The sequence below is a fragment of the Lissotriton vulgaris genome, chromosome 3_1, assembly GCF_964263255.1.
Source record: "Lissotriton vulgaris chromosome 3_1, aLisVul1.2, whole genome shotgun sequence".
NCBI lineage: Eukaryota > Metazoa > Chordata > Amphibia > Caudata > Salamandridae > Lissotriton > Lissotriton vulgaris.
The window spans coordinates 1787481392-1787504974 of NC_141689.1; the positions used below are offsets into that span (position 1 = coordinate 1787481392).

At 43.2% G+C, this 23583-nt stretch overlaps 1 protein-coding gene across 2 annotated transcripts in view; it reads left to right on the forward strand.

Annotated features, from left to right (window-relative positions):
* The window catches only part of PRDM5 (PR/SET domain 5), a 666844-nt gene that overhangs the window by 43383 nt on the left and 599878 nt on the right, over positions 1–23583 (forward strand). For both annotated transcript variants that reach the window (XM_086962221.1, XM_086962220.1), the window contains exon 2: positions 18264–18347. In XM_086962221.1, coding sequence (XP_086818347.1) covers positions 18264–18347 — 84 coding nt within the window. The remainder of the gene's footprint in view (positions 1–18263; positions 18348–23583) is intronic.

The following is a 23583-nucleotide window of genomic DNA, read 5'->3' on the forward strand; positions in this document are numbered from 1 at the left end:
TCCGCACAGACAAATTAGGACAGATTACCGTCTGCTTGGTCAAATCCTGGGTTTATTCCATAAGAACCACAAGCCACAAACAAACCCTACGCGTTTCGGCAGACAGCCGCCTTGCTCACGGGTAAAGTGTTGTTGTTCAACCATTGGTTAAGTAAAGTGCATGTGACACATCTAAACAAACAACATCAAAAGGGGACAGACATACTTGTCGGAGTCAGCCATCTTCCAATGGGTTAACTGTAATGCATGAAACATCAATGTATGTACATTTGAGCCAGAAATTTATCATTGTGCTAACATGAATTAAAATAAATTAAGATAATAACATGTTAACTGCACATTAATATCAAATTAATATCAAATTAATACATCCGTTTTCATAGTCCGAATTGTATTAAATAATAATCATTAAAGTAGAACAAAACATGCGTTGAACCACCATGGTAACCAAAAGGTTCTAAGTATGTTATATCTCACGTGTGGTACACCACGGGGTAAATTACTTTTGTGAGCAAGATATTAACTCAAAACTATCTCTGTGCCTGAATAACAGCACCAGATTAAAGGGACTTAAATATGATACTCCCGCGTTTAATATGCCCGGGAGTGATGGGACGAACCTGCACGCCTAAATAAATGCCTAGGTGGCATATCACCTACTGGGAAGAGTGGTATGTTCAAATCTTTTTTGCCAAGTGACATGTCCAAATACGAGAAAATGGACCGCAATACGTAAGTGATGCCTGGTACATCCCTGATGCGCCCGTCCGCGACAGGACGCGCTGGACGTGGCTGGACTCTGACTCCCCTTCTGGCCGTCCTCCTGTTCATCATGCGGTACTACACCAGAGACAGTCTGGCTGCCATCAACCGGTCCTGGGCGACCTGCACTGCGCCTCGGGTGGACCCCCTATGCGGCCCGTTCTCATGTGGTTGCGGATGTTTTACCTTATCTGCCCCCGCTAGTAAAAACTGCAGGGAGACTACCCGTGCGGCCATTAACCCTCAACCGTATATCAGCGTGTGAAATCTCAACTCCAGGTCGCTTGTTAGGCATCATCTCGATATTCGCGATCTGTTAGATGAGGAGCTGCCTGATCTATTCTGTGTGACGGAGACCTGGCTGCAGGATGCCGACACAGCCGTTGTTAATCTGGCCTTCCCGCCGGAATACTCGGTATTCACGTTAAACCGAGCTTCCAGAGGCGGAGGAATAGCTCTCGCTGTTAAATCTTGCTATTCTTGTACGTGGCAGGGGCAAAAAATCCCGGGGTGCGAAAGTGCAATGTTCAAGGTAGCTATCACACCTAACTTCACCCTGTCGGGGCTTTTGATTTATCGGCCACCGGGAAGTGAAGTGGCCTTTAGAGCGGCGCTACCTGACGCCATTAGTGAACTGGCTACGGGGTGCTCCAACTTCTCCATTATTGGAGACTTAAATCTGCACTTCGATAACTCACTCAGCCCCTCGGTGTCCAGCTTTGTGGCAGATCTTGAGGCGCTCCAGCTGATTCAGCTGGCGGCACAGCCCACCCATTCAGGGGGTCACACCCTTGATCCATTTTTTACTAATCTTACGGAAGCCTGCATTACCAGCTACACACCTTTAGCCTGGACTGATCATTACTTGATACAGATCCAGTGCCCCACTCCGGCTATTCAACCTAAGCCAGTGGTGTGTTCGATTCCAAGACGACGCTGGAACAAACTTAAGCTGGATGAGTTTTTCCATCTCCTATCGACGGACCCATTTATCATCACGGGGTCGCCTGATCAGGTCTATGACAGGTTTTGTAATTGGGTATCCAGGGCTTTGGACACTCTTATTCCCTTGGTCAGCTGTAAAACTGGGTCCGGTAAAGCCAGCCCTTGGTATGACGACTCACTGCGTGCATTGAAGGTCTCCTGTAGGCGTGCAGAACGGGCGTGGCGTAAAGCCTATAACAGCACGAAGAAAGCCCTCTACCTGGCCACTGTGAAAGTGTATCATCGGGCGGTATGTCGAACCCATGCCGCATTTTATGCGGCACAATTTAGGACTAGTTCGAACCCGTCTAAGGCTATTTTTAAGGTATTGAAAGACCTTACTGCCAAAAAGGTAACAGCGACGTGCCAGAGCTCCGTTGAGCACTGTGAAAAATTGGCAGAGTTCTTTCTGGAAAAGGTGAATGCTATTTATCGGGCCTTTCCTTTGCCCACTCCCCTGGCTAATCCACCTCTTATGCCATTACCATCTGAGGGATTGCATTCCTTTCCTATTTTAACTTCTGATAGCCTTGGCACATTGGCTCGTCAAGTGAAGTCTGGGTCCCCAGAGGATCCACTCTGCCCAGACGTGTTCAAAGACCTAGCGGTACATGATATCTCGCCGCTATGTTCCTTGATCAATACGTCATTAACTTCTGGCGATGTTCCACTGAAGTGGAAGCGAGCCATGGTTCGGCCTATCCTTAAGAAACCCAGCCTGGACGGGAGCAAGCCGGAGAGCTATCGGCCGATCTCACTCTTGCCGTGGCCGGCCAAGGTTACGGAGGCGCACGTAAATGCTGTCCTCTCGGAACATCTCCGCCGCGCAAATATCCTCGATGCGACGCAGAATGGGTTCAGGGCCGGCCATAGCACGGAGACGGCTCTGCTTTACATGGTGGAGCACCTTCGCTCCGTGCTTGACGCGGGACAAACGGCAGCGCTTGTGCTATTAGACCTGAGCGCTGACTTTGACACCGTCTCGCACCCGATCCTTCTGCAGCGCCTAGAGGAGGCTGGTGTGACCGGCATCGCTCTCCAGTGGTTCCGGTCGTTTTTAGCCAACCGGGCCTTTAGCGTGACCGTCCGTCCCTCCTTATCAGTCCAAATTCCATCCGTTGAACCTGGGGGTCCCCCAAGGCTCCTCGCTGAGTCCTACGTTGTTTAATCTGTACGTAAGGCCGCTAGCTGAGGTTGTCAGGCAATGGGGTATGACGATGGTGTCATACGCCGATGACACCCAGCTAGCGGTCACGATCAGCGGGGATGCCGAAGTGGATGCCCCCAGGTTTCAACAAGGACTGCGGGCGGTCGCCAGCTGGATGACGTCCAACTGTCTCCAGCTGAACGCTAGTAAGACCGAGGTCATGGTCTTTGGCAGACACCCGGAGCTCTGGGGAGAGAGATGGTGGCCTGGGGATTTGGGTCCTGCTCCCATCCCAGTCGCCGAGCTTAAGAACCTCGGGGTCTGGCTGGACCCTTCCCTCATGTTTGTGTGTCACACCAAACGCACGGCGGCATGCTGCTTCGGCATCCTGCGCGGGCTCCGTCCAGTGCTTAAGTTCTTCGATGCCCCCACCAGGCAACTCATGATCCAAGCCACAGTCATCTCGAGGCTGGATTATGCTAGTTCCTTACTGGTTGGTTTGAATCAGGCGGAGATTGGGCGCTTACAACGGGTGCAGAACGCCGCAGCAAGAGCGGTGGTAGGCCTTCCAAGATTCTGTCCCACCTCTAGTACCCTGCGGTCACTGCATTGGCTCCCGGTGGCCCAGCGGATCCAGTTTAAGGTCCTCTGCGTCGCCTATAAAATCTTGAAGGGGTCCCCAGCTATGATCTTGATGGCCCTCCTCGCCCATTACACCCCAGCGCGACTTTTAAGATCTGCGGACCTAGAACTAGCTGTGGTGCCGCGCTTCAAGCGGAGCAGAGCTGGAGGACGCTCGTTTCGAGTGCGTGCGGCGGTCATGTGGAACTCCCTGCCCCCAGCGATTCGTGCTATGAGGGATCTTCTTTCCTTTCGCCGTGCGGTGAAAACCTTTTTATTCCCTTAGTTTGGTTACACTGTTTGTCTATTGTTTAGTTGTGTTGTGCAATTTCGCTGCCTTGTCGGGCGCCAGGACGCTCCTTAGCTGGAGCATCTGTGCGCCAAATAAAAACGCATACCATAACATAACATAACATACACGTATTTATGCCAAGTGGCATATCCAAATACGAGAGGGTAGACATACATATGTAAACAGGGCCCGGTACATATTCCAATCCAAGTGGATCTATAACTCTAAGCAATTTAAACATTATAAACAAAAAACAAAAATCGAACCCAAGTGGGTTAAACCATAGTATGATGCTACCAAGTCTCTTATTTCTCAAGTCCAGGCAGTGAATTGTGTAGTGCAATATTAATTTTCATTCTTTCGTTTCCATATTTGTAAAGGTGGAATCCTTGATCAATAATTGTCCATTCCATATGATAGCGGAAGTCCCAATCTGCAAAAGAAACGCCCCTGGCTCATTAGACATGCCGAACCGTTTCATCTATAACCCAAAGTTTGGACATTGCTCCTATTCTTAGTTACATTAAAAACAAGTGAAAATTAGTGAATGTTAAAAATACGGCGGAAGACATTTGACTCAGTATATGTACAATAGCATAACAGAGCAATTATGAACAGATTGGACGGGTCGGTCATGGGAGCATGTCCCTACAGTGGTACCCACATATAAAGAACATGAACTGGAATAGTTTCAAGGAAACTTTAATCTCCCAGGAACCATGCCATTTCTTCCTCAGAGTTCAGCCCTTTTGGGATCTTAGAATCTAGATTTAGGATATATTGAGATTCTAATAGTCTTAGTCTACGAATTCTGTCACCTGAGAAAGAATACGGAGGTATTCGAAACGCGTCTGACAACTTAAAATAAAGACCTGCTAAACCCACGTGAATTGGAGTCTGTATTTCATTTCTTTGGCTGTGTTCCGGCTGGGCGCTGCAAAGGGATTCGGAGATATTCTTATATATATATATATATATATATATATATATATATATATATATATATATATATATATATATATATATATATATATATATATATATATATATATATTTTCTTTTCCACACGTACAATCCGGCGCAATCCTTCCAAGATTGGTCAAAAAGGAATCACACAGGAGCCGTGGCCTCTATTCAAGTGCAGGTTTATTGCAGACACAACGTCCTACGCGTTTCGGAGTGGAACACTCCTTCGTCACGGGCCATGTATATAGTTAGGACCTAGTTTCCATAGGAAATCCACAACATTCTATTTGGAATAACTTTGGCGCAGGTGGATGAATCTTAGCGAAATTCTCCAAGAAAATGGCCTGCTCCGCTCCGCTCTTTCCCTGATAGTTTGGGGGTGATTCGTCAAGTGGGGGCTGAGAAAAAAGGGGAGTCCAAAAAAGGTGTTTTCCCCAAGCAATTTTCCATAGGACCTTTAGCCAGGGCTACAGCCCGAACGGCTGAACGGAATTACACCAAATTTGGCAAAAAGGTAGTGTTTGGTTCGCAGATTGTGCTTTTAGTTAAGTGATGTAAATCCGTTCAGACACTTTTGACATCAAATGTCCCAAGGATTTTCTACTAAAACTTCTCCATATTGTGTTAACTGAGAACATAATAGAATTTGGTAATACCTTGTATCGTCAAACTAAAGGAGTAAGTATGGGGGCCTCTGTAGCCCCCTCCGTCGCGAACATCTATATGGCATCCTTTGAATCAAAAGTCATATACAATGAAGTGGCACCCTTCTTTGAATCCATCTCCCATTGGTCCAGGTACATTGACAACATCTTTTTTATCTGGACCAATGGGAGGGATTCATTGATTGAATTTTTGGAATGGATTAATTTGGCAGATGCGAACCTTAAATTTACAGCCCAATACAACAGTACCCAAGTAGAGTTTCTAGACATAATCATTAAACACCAAGATAACAAACTTGCCGTTGACCTTTTTATTAAACCTACAGCGAGGAATACTCTTCTTCATTTTAAGAGTTTTCATCCAAGATGCCAACGAGAGAGTATACCTTTCTCACAGTTCCTTCGAGTTAGAAGGAACTGTTCTAATTTAGCTGATTTTGACACCCAAGGAACCATAATGCGACAAAAATTCCTGGACAGAGGATATCCCCACAGGCTTATCAGAGACTCGTATAAACGAGCAAGGTTTTATGATCGGGATTCCTTGCTTATATCAAAGTCACCAAAAGAAAACAACCAACTAGTCTGTATAACGAAGCACTCCACTTTAGACAATACAGTTCGACATATTGTGAATTCCAACTGGCACATATTGAACTCGAACCCTACCACTTGTAAACTTGATAAGCCTATGTTCGCGCATAGAAGGAATAAAAACCTCAAAGATCTTATTGTTCATTCCCGATTTACGACCAATAATGCGCGCTCTGAATTTGTTCAAAGATCGATTGATGACAACTTCCCTGTTAGGGGCACTGTTAAATGCTCATCCTGCAAATCTTGCAATAATATCTTAACGGGTGAATCTTTTGAGCACAATGGTTGTAAGATTAGTGCGAGTGATATGTGGAACTGCAAAACGGCCAACTGCATATATTTTATTCTTTGCCCTTGTCAGCTAGGTTATGTCGGAGAAACTTCTAGACCTATACAGACCAGACTTACAGAACATAGGTCAGCCATTCGTACAAATAAGAATGTGGCTCCGCTTGTTAAACATTTTGTAGAAAATCAACATGGCCCCAATGACTTTAAATGGCGCATTTTGGAAAAAATAAGGCTCCCAAACAGTAAAGGAGGCGACAAAGTCAGGAAGAAAAGGGAAGTCTTCTGGATCTTTTCCTTGGGGACCTTTCAGAGAGGTTTGAATGCCGAGATCCCCTGGGAAAATGCCATTATTTGACTCCTCTAGCATTTTGTTAGGGTTGCATTACACTCTCATGATTGTGCAATTAATATCCCTCAGTCTTCAATCCGGCATGGAGAACTATAAGAATTTATTTATTTACTTATTAATTTTAATGTAATTTTTTCTGAAAGTATATATTTCTTTATGTCTATTTCGACATGGCCCTAGGTATTATCCTTTAGATATGGTTTAATGGTGTTTCAAAAATTAAATAATTAATAATTATTTAGAAGTGTCCTTGATTATTTAGTTCATCCCTTGCGCGCTTCCTTCAATTTATATGCGGTTTGTCTTAATTTAATAAAGAATCTGGTTTTCTATTTACATATCATTCGTATACAAAACATATGTTGGATCGGAACTGCAATCATCTACTCTGGGGCTCCAATTTGAGCGCCATCTTTGACTAGGTTACATGCCTATCTATCTGTAATATCGAGCCCTTGCATTTTGTCAATACCGACAGAGTTACAACAAACGCAAATTAATAGATGGAAACGTTTTATGAATGGGTTTATTCCCTTTATCTTTGTAATATAGCTATCTAATTAAACATTAACCTGTATTATTCGCCATATCAAAACGGACTGGCTTTCACTGCATAGTCCGTTTTTTCTTTTAATCATGAATAGAGACCTTAGTCCGCTATCGCTGTCTCCTACTATGCTCGGTTTGGAATTTTCGCGCGCTCTAATGGGCTTAAAATACGATCCCGAGTTAGAAGACTCTTTTTCTTCTATCGGTGAAGCAGAGCGCTCCCGACCACGGAACAGCACCATCTTGCTGCACGCTCGGCGGCAACCTTTTATCAGGTAATACATAGCAGATGAACGTCTTCCGTCTGATTGGCAAAAAACTTTGTCTTTCTACTTATAAGCATGGTCTATGGATACTATGTCCAACTCTTGGTTTATTTATCTTTTTATTGCTTAGTTCGCAAACAAGCCCTCAAATATCCCCATGCAAAGAGGCTTCTCCAACATCTTGTTGAAATTGAGGTTTTTTGAATCTTAGAGATGCTGTGCTACGCTTAAAAAGGTATATATTCTGGTATACGTTCTTCGTGTAATTTCCATGTGGGTAGAACATTTACATCCTAGCTATCACTAGTATTCTTTTACGTTCAAATTGCATGCGTATATTTTATTCCCTCTGCAGTACCAAGCGAGCAAGTATTTGGCACTATACGTGTGAGCTGTGGGGTTAATAGCTGTCCAAGCGCCCCCTCTCCTCTACTTCCTTTGGATTGAAACATCTACCTAGGAATTGAAGGTATTTAAACAGCGTTAGATCATTATAACGCCAATATGATATGTAGTATGTCTGGCATTATACTGGTGCCATAGTCAACACAAAGTGAAATTTTTCTAACTAATTCATATTTATTCTTTACCCTTAGCTGTTCCTTAGTGATGTGAAATCTGATGTTAACATAGAGGATGTCTATTTACACGTCTATCCGCTTTTAATAACCCGTCTCGAGCAATCCAACAAACCTCTCATACAATTATATATAGAAGATCACTACTAGGATCACCACATTATTTATCAGGTAATTTGAATACCTACTCTGCCCCATTTTTATTTATTAATATCATTCTTCCTTATACCCAAGTAGCCAATAATAGCTCGGTATGATCAGGGTATTTGGTGATTGGTCACATTCTGACTCTCTGATAAGTATAGAGCATACAAAACACAACTGTATGCCTTTATAAATCTACGACCAAGAATCTAATCTACTTAGTATCTCTTAAACGGCTTACTTAATAGAAATAGCAACTTTGTTTTTATTGTGTCAATAGTGCGAGAGATAGGCCTTTGCCCATCAGGTACCCTTTAATATATATAAATTGAAGGGAATCAACTTTACATATGTTTTCTGTGTTAACATCTACTGGAGTTATATCAACTTAGAGAAATGAGTTCCTATCCCGCAACTATGATTAACTTAGGTTAGGTGTTCTGTACACCATACAACCATGTGTGCCTAAAGTGATCCATTTACTATCTTTACCTTATATATTTGGATGTTTTTTAACCAAACAGGAATTAGCCTTTATCAAGTGGCCCCTTTGTGATTATGAAATTGCGAGAAGATACCATTCAATTTCTGAAATGCTAAGCAAGAACAAAATTCTTTTGCTGTAAGTTGTTCTTTGAATTACTTATATCAGCCACTTGTGTTTTGAATAATCTGTTATCTCTATTTTTGTAGACATTATATCATCTTTAGGAAGAAGGCATTTATGTGTTTTTCATTAAGAAATCTTAAATGTTACTTTCCAGAGCACGTAGAAAATATTTCCAAGAAAATATCTGTCTATCATATGACTTTAGTGTTCAAATTTATAAGTCCAGAACTGTCAGGTTGAGAAGAACCTTGACTTCAGTAATAGGAAATGTAAAACTGTTATATTTTTACAACTGCCCTTTTTTTAACACTATGTATAAAATGTATGTTGTTTTTTTGTTAATACATTAATTGGTCGCTAGAATACTGATGTGTGTCTCTCTTACAAAAATGTATTTTCAGAGTTTTCATCCAGTGACTCCTGAGGAAGGCGTTTTTTCAGCCGAAACGCGCGTCGAGTTCTGTTGTCACCTTTTTATATTTCGTATATGAACTATTTTTAACTGTACTGATTATGATTTAAATATTTTGTGTATTTATGGTGATTATTATGTGTTATGTCGTTTTCATTGTATCATATAGTTTCAACGTGTTGTAGTTACTATATGATTTTTTATCTATGCAAATTAAATATATTTTTAATATAGAATCACATGTCATTGTTCCTCTCTCTGCATAGTCTGGACAAATTGTGCACTAACTCTTGCTGACGGCCTAGGTTATTTTTCTCATATTGGTTCTTACCCTGCCCTAGGAGTCTGCGTACCTTACTACCCAGGGGGTCCTTGTTTAATTCTTACCAATCCGTTCAGTAGTTCCTGAGAAAATCAAAAGTAAATTCATAGTGATATCTAGAAACAAAGTACCGTACGCGTACAGTAAGTGTTCAGAAAACCGTACATTTATGAGCACGAGCTGCATGCTGATTGGCTGTCAACTGTCTGTCAACACTGTAAACCAGGAAGTGTTGGCAGCCATCTTGTGCCTCTGTAGAACCGAGTCACAAGAAAACAGTAAAACAAAGTTGAAAAATAAGAAAAGGGGCAGGGTAGAAATGTCCTGACCCCCTAGGCCTCCTCAGGGGGCCCCACATCAATCTTTAGGCCTAATTTTTTTTTTAAATCGCGGGGTACACGTATGGTACGAGTTTTGAGGAAAAAAAACCAAAGCCCGCTGTATTGTTAGTTAGCCCACGGGGGAGCCAAATAACGGGGTCAATTAATTTTTTTAAATAATGGGAGGCCCAGAGGGGTTCCCCTGCCCCGGGGATCACCATCCCTGGGACTTTAACTATATGTATGAAGGGGGACTCATGGCCCCCCCTGTGCCCCGGGGACCGCTAGTCCCTGGGGCCTCTTTTTATTTGAAAAAAACTGTGTGGGGGGGTTTCAATCCTCCCCACATGGCCCGGGGACCGCCACCTCCTCGGGGCTCTAATATAGAAAATAGGGGGGACAACTACCCAGCCCCGGGGACTACCACCCCTCTGGGCTTTTGAATGTTGGGAGATGGGCTGCGCGGCCCCCTTCCTGGAGCCTTTGATGGCCCTGGGGACCGCTACCTTTCATGGCCGGATTCTACAGTGTCCCGGGGTGCCTACAGTGCCGCCTTCTGCAGTGCCCGGGGTGATGAAAAGCAATGCCGGCTCCCGAAGGACCCGGGGAGCCAGCTTGGACAGTGTGGGGCTTTGGGGCTCATAAAAACCAGTTCTTTTAAGAACTAACTTTACTGGTCAAAAAAAGAGCTATATATCTATGATAGTATTTAAAACTTTCTGGGGTTTTTTCTGCACCAGTTGTACTCTACGCATGTGCAGCCTCGTTTCCAAGCCCACACTTCTTTGTTTTTCTTCAAGTTCACCAAGCAAACCTCTTCTCATTTCAGGTATTAAATTTGCCGCTTTCTTCTGCCGGGTCGTGTGCCTCATCCGCTGCTATACTTTTGTAATATATTATTAAACATATTCTATCTATATTTATTTGAAACGTATTGCCGAGGCGCCAAACGTTAATTACATACTCCGTCCTCCACCATTTATTAGTTTTCCTCCGTTATTTTTATAATACCTGCTACTTTCATTTTACCCCCGCCTATCTTCTCTATGATCAATGAGATTTATATATACATATATATATATTTTTAAACATTCACATTTTTCATCTAACCAAAAGGGAGATGTAGTGTCTTGCAAGTTAACAATGACGGAACTCTTTTGGCGCGTGATGGACTCCGTAGAGCTGTGACGCAAGTGCTAGCACTGAATGCAGTGAAGTCTATGAATGATGAGTTCGCAGTCACATGTAGACGAATAAAGACGTCTAATACTAAGGTCCACATATGGCGTAGCCATTGGAGATGATTTGGATGTGGCAATGATGATGATACAGATAGTGATGATGATGTAAAGCATTGAGACATTAAAGTAAGGGATTCACAGTTTATACAAATGCTGGAGCCACATGGGATTCCTCACCCAGTTTATGATCTGGTGCCTAGGTAGCACTATACAACTCCTCATTTAATCAAATGATGTTGGAGAGGAACCCAGCTGATGTTTAAGCTATTAATTTAGGCTTGAATGAATGAATGGCATTTGTAAAGCACACAGCTGCTTCACAAGAAGCATCCTGGTGCTAAATAAAGCCTTTAGAGCTGAGTAAAGCTTCAGCATTTCCTGAAAAGGGTGTGTTTTTGTGATACCTTATAAGCCTTCTCTGCATCTAGATCTCTCAATACTTTAGGGAGTGAATTCCAGTATTATGCTGCCAAATAGGAGAAGGACCATCCTTATAGCCTGTTCTTATGAACTATTGGGATACACACAAACCCCTGGTTGGAGGGGCTTCCTACACTCCCAGAAATATGTGAGAAATATTGTGCTCCCCAATTACAGTTAATCTAGTTATTGCTGTTGGTTAAAAAAATTATATTGAACTATACGCTCAAATATCATAGAACATCACAAAATATTTAGAAATAAATAGGATAAGATATCAATGCTTAAGTAACTTGAATTTGACTGCAAAGATAATCTGATGAATCCTCATCCCAAGTAGGCATGGGCGAATTTTGCGAATTCGCGATTCCCGAATTTGCGGATTTTGCGAATTCGCGTATCCGCAAATTCGCGAATTTGCAAATTCACGGATTTGCGAATTTTTTAAGTGGGGGGGTCTTCCATGCAAGTTCACCCTCCTCTTGTGTGTATAAAAGGTCTGAGACCGATCAGAGCAGTAGATGAAGAGACAGACCCTCCTGGTCACAGGAACAGCAAAGGGATTGCGCTCGTGAAAGTCAAGGATGCAAAGGCCTCTATCCAGCATCACAGCTGATTTTCGTTGGTAGATTTGGGAAGAAAGCACACCTGTCCAGCCTCGACAACGCTCACGATTGTTTTTGGGCTGAAGAATGTGTCACTGAATTTGAGCTTCAACTAGTTCCAGCGACCATGTGTGTGTTACTATGCAATCGCGCCGAAGGGCGCAGGGGTCCCCTCAGTGAGCTGTGCTGGCCTGGCTTCCATGCAAGTTCACATGACTCTTGTGTGTATAAAAGGTCTGAGACCGATCAGAGCAGTAGATGAAGAGAGAGACAGACCCTCCTGGTCACAGGAACAGCAAAGAGATTGCGCTCGTGAAAGTCAAGGATGCAAAGGCCTCTATCCAGCATCACAGCTGATTTTCGCCGGTAGATTTGGGAAGAAAGCACACCAAAGGGCATGGTGTAACTATTTTACGATGGCGCTGGCAAGCTGCCAGCACCATCCTAAAATAGTTACTAAATTAGCTTCAACAGGAAGCTCTAATAGATAAAATAAAGCAGGTGCTCGAGCACCTGCTTTATTTTATCTATTAGAGCTTCCTGTTGAAGCTAACTTAGTAACTATTTTAGGATGGCGAGAGTTCGCGGATCGCGAATTTACCGAAAATTATCAAAATCCGCAAGCGGAACGGATTTTGCACTCACCCCTAATCCCAAGTATAGTCTTCCACCAAAAATATTGTGAGACATAGCATAGCAACTGAGTCTTGGAACCCAGAATATGTTAGCTACACTGCCATCAAACATTCCATCAAAAAGCAAGTGCGGGCGCGGTCAAGAGAATTGGATCTGGAGTCATTGGTAAAAAAAGACCTACACGAGTCCTTGTCCTCACCACAAATCCTGCATAATCCCAAATACCATCTTAAGCAGGCCGTGGGCCGCGCAGCCCTTCACAAAATCTTAGCGTATAGACTACATCCGCTGCCTCTTAAAGAACTTTATGGCTTTGGTACTGCCGGCCCAGGTGCCCGGGAATGCAGGCTCTGCAGGTACAAACGTGAGTCACTGGCCCACCTACTATTCTGCTGCCCGGTCCTGCGCACGGCCCGCAGTCTCTACCTCAGGCCAATTCTAAGACAATCAGGAACACGCACTGCAAAGGAGGCGACCATCTTCCTCTACACCTTGACAACGGTAAAGCATATGGCCTCCTTTGGAAAGTTCATTTACCAGACACGAACTCTACTGATGGCCCGGAGGGCTTCCGCTCATAGAGTCTTTGTTGATCTAAGTCGCAACATGAGCCTCACCCTCCGCAAGCCCGCCCCTTGGGCAGTACAAACTCTGTCGGTTTTAACTTTTGTAATTTTATAACCTCGTATAATGATTTTAATGTAATGGTTTTGAGTAACCAAACAATAAAGAATTCATTCATTCATTCATTCATTCATTCATTCATTCATTCATTCATTCATTCATTCAGCATAGCATTCTTGGGAGTAAATGAGATATTTGCATTTAACTGAGAGTTACATAATCAACACCCTTACCACCCAATACCCTTACCCAACCATAAACACTAAAAACATAATTAATGCCCAATACCCCTACCCACCGCTAAAGCCAAAAAACACCCTTGCCACAAACTACCACTACACATCCATAAACCCTAAAAAACCCTTACGACGCAATGCCCTCACTGACCTGTAAACATTAAAAGAACCCTTAGCACCCAATAACCCTACACACCCTTAAACCCTAAAAAACACCCTTATTACTCAGTAACCATATCCACCCCTAAACTCTAAAAACACTGTTACCACTGAAGGCCCCTAATCACCCCTAAACCCTAAAAACACTGTTACTATCCAATACCCCTATCCACCCCTAAACCCAAAATACACTTGTGCCCTAAGGTAACAATAACTTGTGACCTCGCATGGCACAGTTTTCTCATAAATAATGTCACTGCAAATGTTGCAGTGATATCAATGACATCTTAGAAGATGTCATTAGTGTTGTAATATGTGGGGTAATTAGCAGTGCATGGCAAGGGTGCGAGTTATAGTTACCTTAGTACACGAGTTCTATAACTGCTGAATTTCTACGGCTTTGTGTGTGTTAAATCAGAACTAACTATAACGTCCCTGTAACCTTTGGTTTCTTAGTGAATTTATAAAGTTTTTTTTATTTATATTACCTAACTATAACTTCTATGTAACCTTTGTTTTTTTCAGTGAATTTCTACATCTTTTCCAGGTCGATAAAATGGAGCTCCATTTAGATTAGTAATTGCAAACGTTTGAAGTGCTACAAAACCCTAAAACTAACAACATGCTCTCCACAAAAAGCATTTCAATAGAGTTTATTTCAGGACATAAATATTGCATTGAAAGATCAGACTCAGCTTGAAATGCCTGAACTTGTTGTGAACATTTATGTATTTTCTGTGGTTTACTGCCCATCCACATATGGAATGTACTGGCAACCCAGAAAATCAGTAGCCTGGCTTGGTGCTAGGATGCGGACGATAAGAGCAGTGTGCATCTGTTGGAGAAATGTGAAGAATCTATAAAGCACATGCAGACAACTAGGCTCTCATCTTTCACAAGCCGATAAACAGAAGCTCCATTTAGCTTGCTAATAGCAGATATCTGAAGTGCTACAAAGTCGTAAAATTGGTTAGAAGTGCTATGCAAGAGGCTATTAACATACTCTCCAACTGCCAGCTAGGCACTAGAAAACGGTCTGACTGCTACCACTAGACAGCATGATTCGTACACGTACATTAGAAAAGCCCTGTGGTGCCGGCACCCTGCTCATAAATCACACATACTTTTACGACTGGACACAAGCACCAACCCATCCACTCATCCTTCCAAAGCCAATAAAAATGTGCTCCACTCAGGTTGCTAATAACAGAGACTTAAAGCACTACCCAAGCCTAGAATTGATGAGATTGTGGTATTATTGTGTATTCACATTGAGAAAACCTGTGGTTGCTACACATACTTTCAGATTCCTGCTCCAGCAGTACGTTCAATGCAAGGCTCACAAGCTCTTCCCCTACTAGTAGGAAGGACCAATCCGGCATATCATCCTTCCTGGATCGATCCAAAAGGAGATGCATTTAGGTTGTTAACAACACTTGTGTGAAACTCTGCCACCCCCCTTGGCTTGACAGTAAGATATGTGCAGGAGGAATATGTTGTGGTTTATTTTTTTTTATGTTTGAAAGCTTTATTAGAGAAAAAATAAGTAATACAATAAGGTGACATCAGCAAATATGAGAAAAAGGTTATAAACTGGGAGAAGGTACATAGAAGCAGCCAATATCACGATGAAAAAACAAAGCATTTTTAAGTTATGGGGAGGGAAGGAGGGAGGGGAAGGGAGGAGAAAGGAAAAGCAAAAACATGGTATTCATCGTATAAGATGGGGAAGCAACAATAAGAAATACAGCAAATGGCAATCAAAAGTACAGTAAGAAACCATCGTATGAGTAATTGCATGAATGAAAAAGAAGTATGAATGGGGTCAATATAAGTTAAATAATTACAATATTGAGATTGAAAAATAACGTGCAGAAAAACTACCAGCAAGAGTACATGTGTTCAGGGGGGCTTGAAATTATCCGAAGATAGTGGAGAGTAACTGTTTTTCGCGGATTGGTCGAGGTAGAGAGTAAGAGGTAGCCAATAAAGTTCAACATTTCGGGAAGGATGTTGTGGTTTATTTAAGAGTTAAAAATTTGCTTAAAGGTCAGACCCTGCGTGAAATCCCTCAGCTTTCATTTAATATTTTTGTAATTTCAATTTTTCTGTGGTCACTGGCTCTTGGATTTACTTGTCAAATCAGGAAAGAAGCAACAGGGCTTTCAGCTAGGACAGGGCACAGGAAAGCAGAATGCATCTGTTGCACAAATGTGTGAAATGTAAATAGACAAATGCTCTGACCCAGCGTCATATCCTTCCAAGGCTGGTAAAAAGGAGCTCCTGTTAAGTTGCTATTCAGTGTAGGACAAGCAATGAGAGTGGTGGGTAGGACATTCACAGCTGCAACAACTCAGCAGCAGTAAAGAAGAGTGACGTACTGATACAAATGCTAAGCAATAGTGTATCACAAGCAAGATACATGCACTAGCACATGAACTCACAGGCTCAACCCTAAGAAGTACTCTTTTTGGACCAAGATCTAGGTTTCATCCAAGTTTGGTGTAATACCTTTCAGCGGTTCGGGCTGTAGTAGTGTCTAAGATCCCAATGGAAAATTACATGGGTAAAATGCATTTTGGGACCCACCCTTTATCTCAGCCCTGCTTGACGAATCACCCAAAACTGTCCAGACAGTATCTAAAGTAAGTCTCAAACTAGTTTTTAAAATTTCATGAAGCTTTGTCAAACGGCACCAAAGTAATCAGCAAAACAAAAACGTGTTTCCTTTGGAAACAAGGGGGCTCATTAGGATGGCGGACAGACTTCAGTCCATCTGCCATCGTCCTGGGGATTGGGACCAGCAGCCTATAAGGCGGCAGTCCCGCAAATGATATTACGATGTGACTGCCACCACAGCAGCCGCAAATGGCAAGTTTGCGGCGGGTGCTGCTAGCTGCAGCACCTGCCGCCATGTTAATGATGAACTGTTTGCATTTCACTGCACTACGTGGCAGGCACAATGTGGTGCCTGCTACATGGTGCAGGCAGAGAAATGATGCCCCCCAAGTGCATAAGCAACTAGCCCCTGCACAAGGGGGGCCTGCAAAAGGCCCCCAAAGTACATCCCCGCGAGCCTTTCCATGGCAGTTGAACCGCCATGGAAAGGCTAGCAGGGATGCAGCATCCTAATCTGGCAGACATTGCCTGCTAGGCACCACCCCCATTCTGAGGATGCGGGGCAGTCTGACAGGCATTCGTTATTATTGATGCTGTCGAACCCATGGTGGGCAGGCTTTCTGTCCACAACGCACACCGCCCGCCATCATAATGTGGCGGGTGGAAATTGGCCTTGCGATGGTGGCGGGTTCCTCGTCATCGTAATCAAGCCCTAGGTTCGAAATGTAACTACTTACTGGCTACCATCAGTAGGTAATATATATATTACACAAAGACACACTCTTACCTTATATATACTTACCTTGTGTTGTAAAGGCATATTCGTGGTAAAGGCTTCTATTGTAAAGGCAATGCCTGGCAAAGGCAATGTGTAGTAATGGATGTGTGGTTACCTTGTAATGCCACATCGTAAAGGCTGTTCCCAGTTACATTTAATATTTTCTCAAATTCCACATATATTTATACTTTGTATTTTTCCATCTCGTGCTGGTTCACCAAACTGACTCTGCAATGTCATAGATTGACAAATGTGAAATGAAACAATTCATTAGCTGTACGCCAGACATTCGCAAGTACTTACTCCAAGATGGCAAATATGGCTTTATATCTTTGAATAAGAAAATTATATATTTAATTAATCACTCTCCTTCCACAAGATAATCATCTTTGAAATGTTTAATAGTTGAAAGCTAGTATTGATAGATTCATTGGTGATCAACGAATGTTTAAAAAGGTCTGTATTTTAATGTTTTCCCATTAGAAACTGACAATATCAATGTTAAGTTGATCGATGAACAAAAAGTAATCAAGCTGAAGGTAGAGCGACTCTTTTGTAGTATGCTCATTTAGTCAAATTATATATGACTCTTAAGAAGATATATATTTAGACACATTTTAAAATTGTGTGGTGCTTCTAGGTAGCCTTCCTTAATACTTGACCAAAGATCAACGTAAGCTTTTGCAGGCTCGAAAACTATGCATTAATTAGAATATGCCGTGTAAATATTCAGAGACATGAAAGCGAATGCCTTAAGTGCCTCAGAATATTTGTGTTCTTCTTTGTATTGACTAATCCTAAACCTGGGTTTTTGCCAGGCTGTTGCGAAATATCTGGCAGTGGTTGAAAATGGATTGTCCTTTACAATTAAGTTACAAAATGTCAAGTTCATTTTATCAGCAGAAAGCTAAACAATTGTTAACCTTCCTTGTTGCAGTACAAGGTCAGAACTACTTCTGAAATATATACACAAAGAACAAATGATGGAAAGGTACTACAGATACATATATATCCTGTATGTATAAATGTTGATACAAATAACATTTTCTTATTTAACTTTTTTTTACTAGGGAGAACGGTTTGGGCCATTTGCTGGAGAAAAAAGAATTCCCACTGAATTGGATCAAAATATGGACCCCAGACTAATGTGGGAAGTAAGCACAGTATTTTTTTCTAACATTAGTTCATTGAACTTGGAAGTGATATAGATTTAAGTATATTGTAATAGTCACGTCCATTGCATATATTATCTAAAGGTTTGTTTTTTCATTTGCTGGGGATCTGGCGGCATTGTTCTGTTAGTTGTAAAACAATCACTTGTTGCACAAATTAGACTCAGTGCTAGAGTTCGTATATTAGTAAGTCAGCCGCCAAGCAGGTTGTCTTTTATAATGGATAGACAGGAACGTCTGTCACGGCCTTTGCTGACAATATATTTCGCTGTTTGGAACAGGACTCCGTCAGCAGATCAGAGCCCTCCACCAAACTGTTTGCCCGAATCCCGAAATGGGATATTCTTTCTGGAAAAAAAAAATGCCCCCCTCACCTTGGGAGTCATCTCACATGGCGAGGGAGACTTTATTTCCAATATTTACTGTTACCACGCAATTACATGGCAAGTCATTCCTACGACTTTCTGTAAAGGACGTGCTGGACTTAGCAATAGTATTATTTACTAATCCTACTCCAGTTTGTGCAACAGCAGGGAAGGTGTTGGATTCTAAATCCAACTCCAGTAGTCATATTAATGACTTGTGATGTAATTTCATGCGTGGCAACAACCCGGTTGTTGTAACGGACAAGTTGTAATGGTACCGCGTTGTGGAGAGAGCATTGTAAACACTGTTTCCCTATTATTTTTATTTTACTGTCCCTCACTGCCAGGGTTTTCCTGAGGGTGATGCACAGTAAAAAATGGCTATGTGTCCGCCCATCCTAATTGGGTAAGCAGACATGTAGCCGTTTCTCTGATGGCCCTTACTTGGACGGGCTTTTGGGGATATTTGGCTATGGCAGTGATGGAGTAATCTCCACCCTAGCAAAACCTATGGTCCACCTGCATCAAAATCCAGCAGTGGACCATTATTCTAGTAGTATAGAAACTCCGTCGCCATTGCGGCAGAGTATCTATACCGCCAAGATATAAATCGGGCACTGTATCATGAATGCACATTTTCAACTCTGGTATATGGGTTAATTAATGCATGGAATGGCATGGACGCAGACTCATCAAGAAATAGTGAACCAGCTACTGATGAAGTAAATTAGGAACAGAAAAGAATGACTAGTTCCTCTGTGGAAGCTGTAATGAAGGTAGGGTTCTCATTTAGAGTTAGATCTGGCTTCACAGATAAGAAGTCATAAAGAGAAGTTGTCATCTATCTTTAGAGCCATGCCTAAAAGTCAAGGCATGTTGGTTGGAAGGAATATTGCCAGTTAAATATTCATAAATGTATGTTATAAATGAAGAAAATGATTTTGATCTAAGATCAGTTCAAATGGTGAGCCAATATAGGGTGTTCAGAAAGGAAGAGATAGTTGTCTCTTTTTCAGCCAATGAATGAAATTCCCAACAGAAACTTGAAGAATTTTAAAGATGATTAAGTTGATGTTCGTTTCATACCTAATGAATTTATAAATGGATAATTAAATTCGATTTGACTATATATTATTGGGAACCTCATGAACTAATATTCAAAATAACAAATCATATATTTTGCCTAATACTGAATAGCAATTTGCAATTTCTTATTTGGATTCTATAGAAGTGGTCTACATTTTTACTAGTCACAGTAATTTCTGTAAGTGCATTACTTTAGTTAAGACCTGTAAGCCATCCAGAGCTTTCACCTCTTACAGTTGGTCTGACATAGTAGTAATACTGAACCTAAATGATGGCTGTGCCCTTTTTGCCAATGGGTAGGATACAGTTGGAAGAAAGATTAATGGAATCCTTTCAATCAGAGATTTTCACAGATCACATTGAAATACATATTGAAATGGGTGGAAGAGTCTAGTGTTGCAGTTAGTGTGGGGGAGGTGGCCAAGTGCTGATGGAGTAGGTCGTAGACCGAGACACCCCCAGCCGAACTCCACCATCCGTGAGTGTCCTGACTCCCATTTGCCCCATCTGACCCCATTCTACACGTACTGGGTTCCCCTTCCCAGCGGGGACTTATTGCAGTGCCCCAAAGAGAGTTGTTGTGGCGTCATCCTGCTGCTTGCGAGGATTGGGAGGACCACATGGGCATCATGCAAAATGACGGTGCACCTCCATTGTAAAAGGTGCGTCCCTTAAGAGCGACGTCCAAGATTGCACTCTGCACAGAATCAGCTCCAAGAGGGTGTAAGGCGAACGAAATACCAGGCGCCTTGCAGGGTGAGTGACTTCCGCACCGCTGCCCCATCACTGCGAGTGAAACACCTGGGTTGCAGAGCAGAGGGAGACAGGCTAAAAGGAATTGCCAGCTGCTGGTCAGTGATGCGCAAAGACCATAGAATGCCTTTCATGATGAGCAGAGTGGTGTGGCATGCCCTGGTGCTTGAGGTACGGGATCCCTCGTGGCTGCGGACATTGGTTTGGATGCAGCCTGTCTGAGGCCCTCAGAGAGCTCTGGGAGGCCTCGAATCACCAGCAGGGGACTATGCAGATCCCGCTGCTGTTGGAGCTGTGGGCTGCCACTGGAGCACACAGCAATTGTAGGCGGGCATCTGGGATTGCGGCGCCCCCTGTACTGAACAGTCCTGAACATATTGAAGGTGGAATCAGAAACAGGTGAGTGCTTATATAGTCAGGATCACATTAACAATCGCTTTAAGGAGTATTATACTTTCCTTTATGCCCCATCGCCTGCCTTCTGGCCTCTAATTCTTGATAAGTTCTTGGCCCCTGTGACCCTTCCGGTCCTTACGACAGAGCAGGCTTGAGGAGCTGGGTGGTGCCATTACAGTCTAGGATGTGAGGGTTGCCATTAAGGCCATGTCACAAGGCAGGATAACTGGGGCGGAATTTTATGCCACCTGTATGGTAGATTTTGCCCCTAGGCTAGGCTAGTTTATATTTATGCTACTGCTGTTCAGGCATTAGGCCACTTAGCGGTGTTCACATGTAAGCGCTGGTGATTCCATTACTGAAACTAAGGGTCCCCCACATGATGTTAGTGCTTACCGCCCGTTGGCCAAGCTAAATGTCGACTATTTTATACTTAGTGGCTACCCCCCTTCTATCCCACGTGCCCAAACTGATCCATCTCATTCAGGCAGGTTTTATACCTGGGCGCAATAAGACAATCAATATCTGTAGGTTTTATCGCCCCTGGCTGATGACTGTAGACAAACAAGGGGCTGCGGTCATGGTGATATATATAGAAAAAGAAGCTTATGACAGCCTACGTTGGGACTTCCTGTATCAAGTCATGTCGCAGATGGGTCTGGGCCGGGCTTTGTAAAATGGACTCTGTTCTTTTATTCAGGCCTACAGCACAGGTTTGGATCAGTATATCAATATATGACTTCTAGTGTAGTGGGACGTAGGACTAGATGGGGTTCCAGCTCTCCCTTTTACATTTTGCCATTGAAGTGTAATTCTTAGCGAGCAGTGCATGCACTGGAGATTTTTATAAAGGGGTGGATATACGAGGCACTTCTCATTTCGCGGGCTTGTATGCTGATGGCATGCTGTTGTTCCTCCAAGATGCTGACATGGATTTCTCAGGAGTGATAGCACTTTTGGAGCACTTTGGGAGGGTTTCAGGCTTGTGCATCAACTGGCGGAAATCCAACTTATTCCCATTTTGTGGCAGTGCACCTCCACCATGAGATTAGCACTGCTTGACGTGGGAGGATACCTGCCTGAACTATCTAGAGGTCAAGATATACCATGACCCTCAAGACCTCCTAGATGGTAATATGGGTGCAGCTATTAGGGCACTACGTACCAGTGTCTACCTTTGGACAACTTTGCTGCTGTCTGTTGCTGGTAGAATCTCTGTGGCTGAAATGGTGGCACCCCCAGCTACTTTACTGTTTTAATGTTGCCTCTGTTAGTCCCTCATTGGCCTTTCCGAGACCGCGAGACACTGATGATTGAGTCAGTGTGGGGGAAGGGCAGACGACGAGTAGCAATGTCCAAATTACGGCATCCAGTCATGTAGGGGGGATAAGCAGCACCTGATTCAGAAGCTTATTACGTGGCAGCAGAGATGCAGTGGTTCAATCAAAGGATCTACTCTTGGTTAACCCATATGAGGAGGCACACTAAATGCACCCAGATTCTCGTGCCCCGTTTCGAGTTCTCTTGACCCCGATCAGCGCATTCAGGGTGCTTCCTGGGAGTTGCTGGTTAGTAGGCGCTTTTTGCAGCGCTGCCCGTAGTGAACCCATACTCGAGCGCCTTATCCACCGGACCTACTGTTGCAGTGGCTGGAACTGGTGGCTTAGGGTGATGTATTGCGTGGACTGTCAGAATAGGCTGCGTATGGAGCGATTCAAGTGGGATATCTCTTCAGAAACAGAGCGCTCCTCCTCTTTGAAGATTTAACTGCAGAGTCTGACCTACTTGTGTGCCAATTCTGCACCGAGCTTAACCCCCTTGTCCATAAATGCTGTCGGATACTCTGCACTACAGAGGGCCCCATTAAAGCAGTCACATGACTTTACAGGACTATACCAGCTGATATTATTACCCCTCTGTCGGACCTCTTAGGGAAACGGGAGGAAGACTTAGAACTCCAGACTGCAGATGCAAACTGTGCAGAAATCCTCAAAATCATCCCTGCCATTTCTCAAATTGCCAGATGCAAATTAATACATTTCTGTTTCTTGTGGAGAGCTTATCTCACGCCGTCAAAGTCAATAGGTGTTACTATTCAGCTGTAGCGACCAGTCCCAGATTCCCCAAACACGGGGCTGAGATGTTACATATAGTGTGGTCCTGCCCCTCCCTGTCAGAGTTTTGGGCAGTCGTGATAAATTGTATTAAGGACATTACACAGCGTACAATTCCTTGTACCCCTATGGTCTGCTTACTTGGGGGACTGCTATGCCCAAACAGGTATAAAACTACTATGAGGTTTACGGACCTGGCTCTGCTCCTTGTGAAGCGAGAGATAACAATACATTGGAAGTCAACTAGGGGTCTGAAATGGATAAATGAAGGGAAGAGCACGTCAAGTGGGCGAATTATGAGAGTGCCATCTTACTTTGAGAAGTGAAAAGGGGATGTGGTTTGACTGATAGAGCCCGTGCCTTGGAGCATCTGGTGGATTGTCTCAGGGAACCTGAGCCGTCCACCCTAGAGACTTCTCCAATACCTGGGAATGGATTGGATGGGGAGCCCACCTAGATTCAGTTGATTCTGGACCTTACAGGCTCTCTAAGGCTTTTATCTCT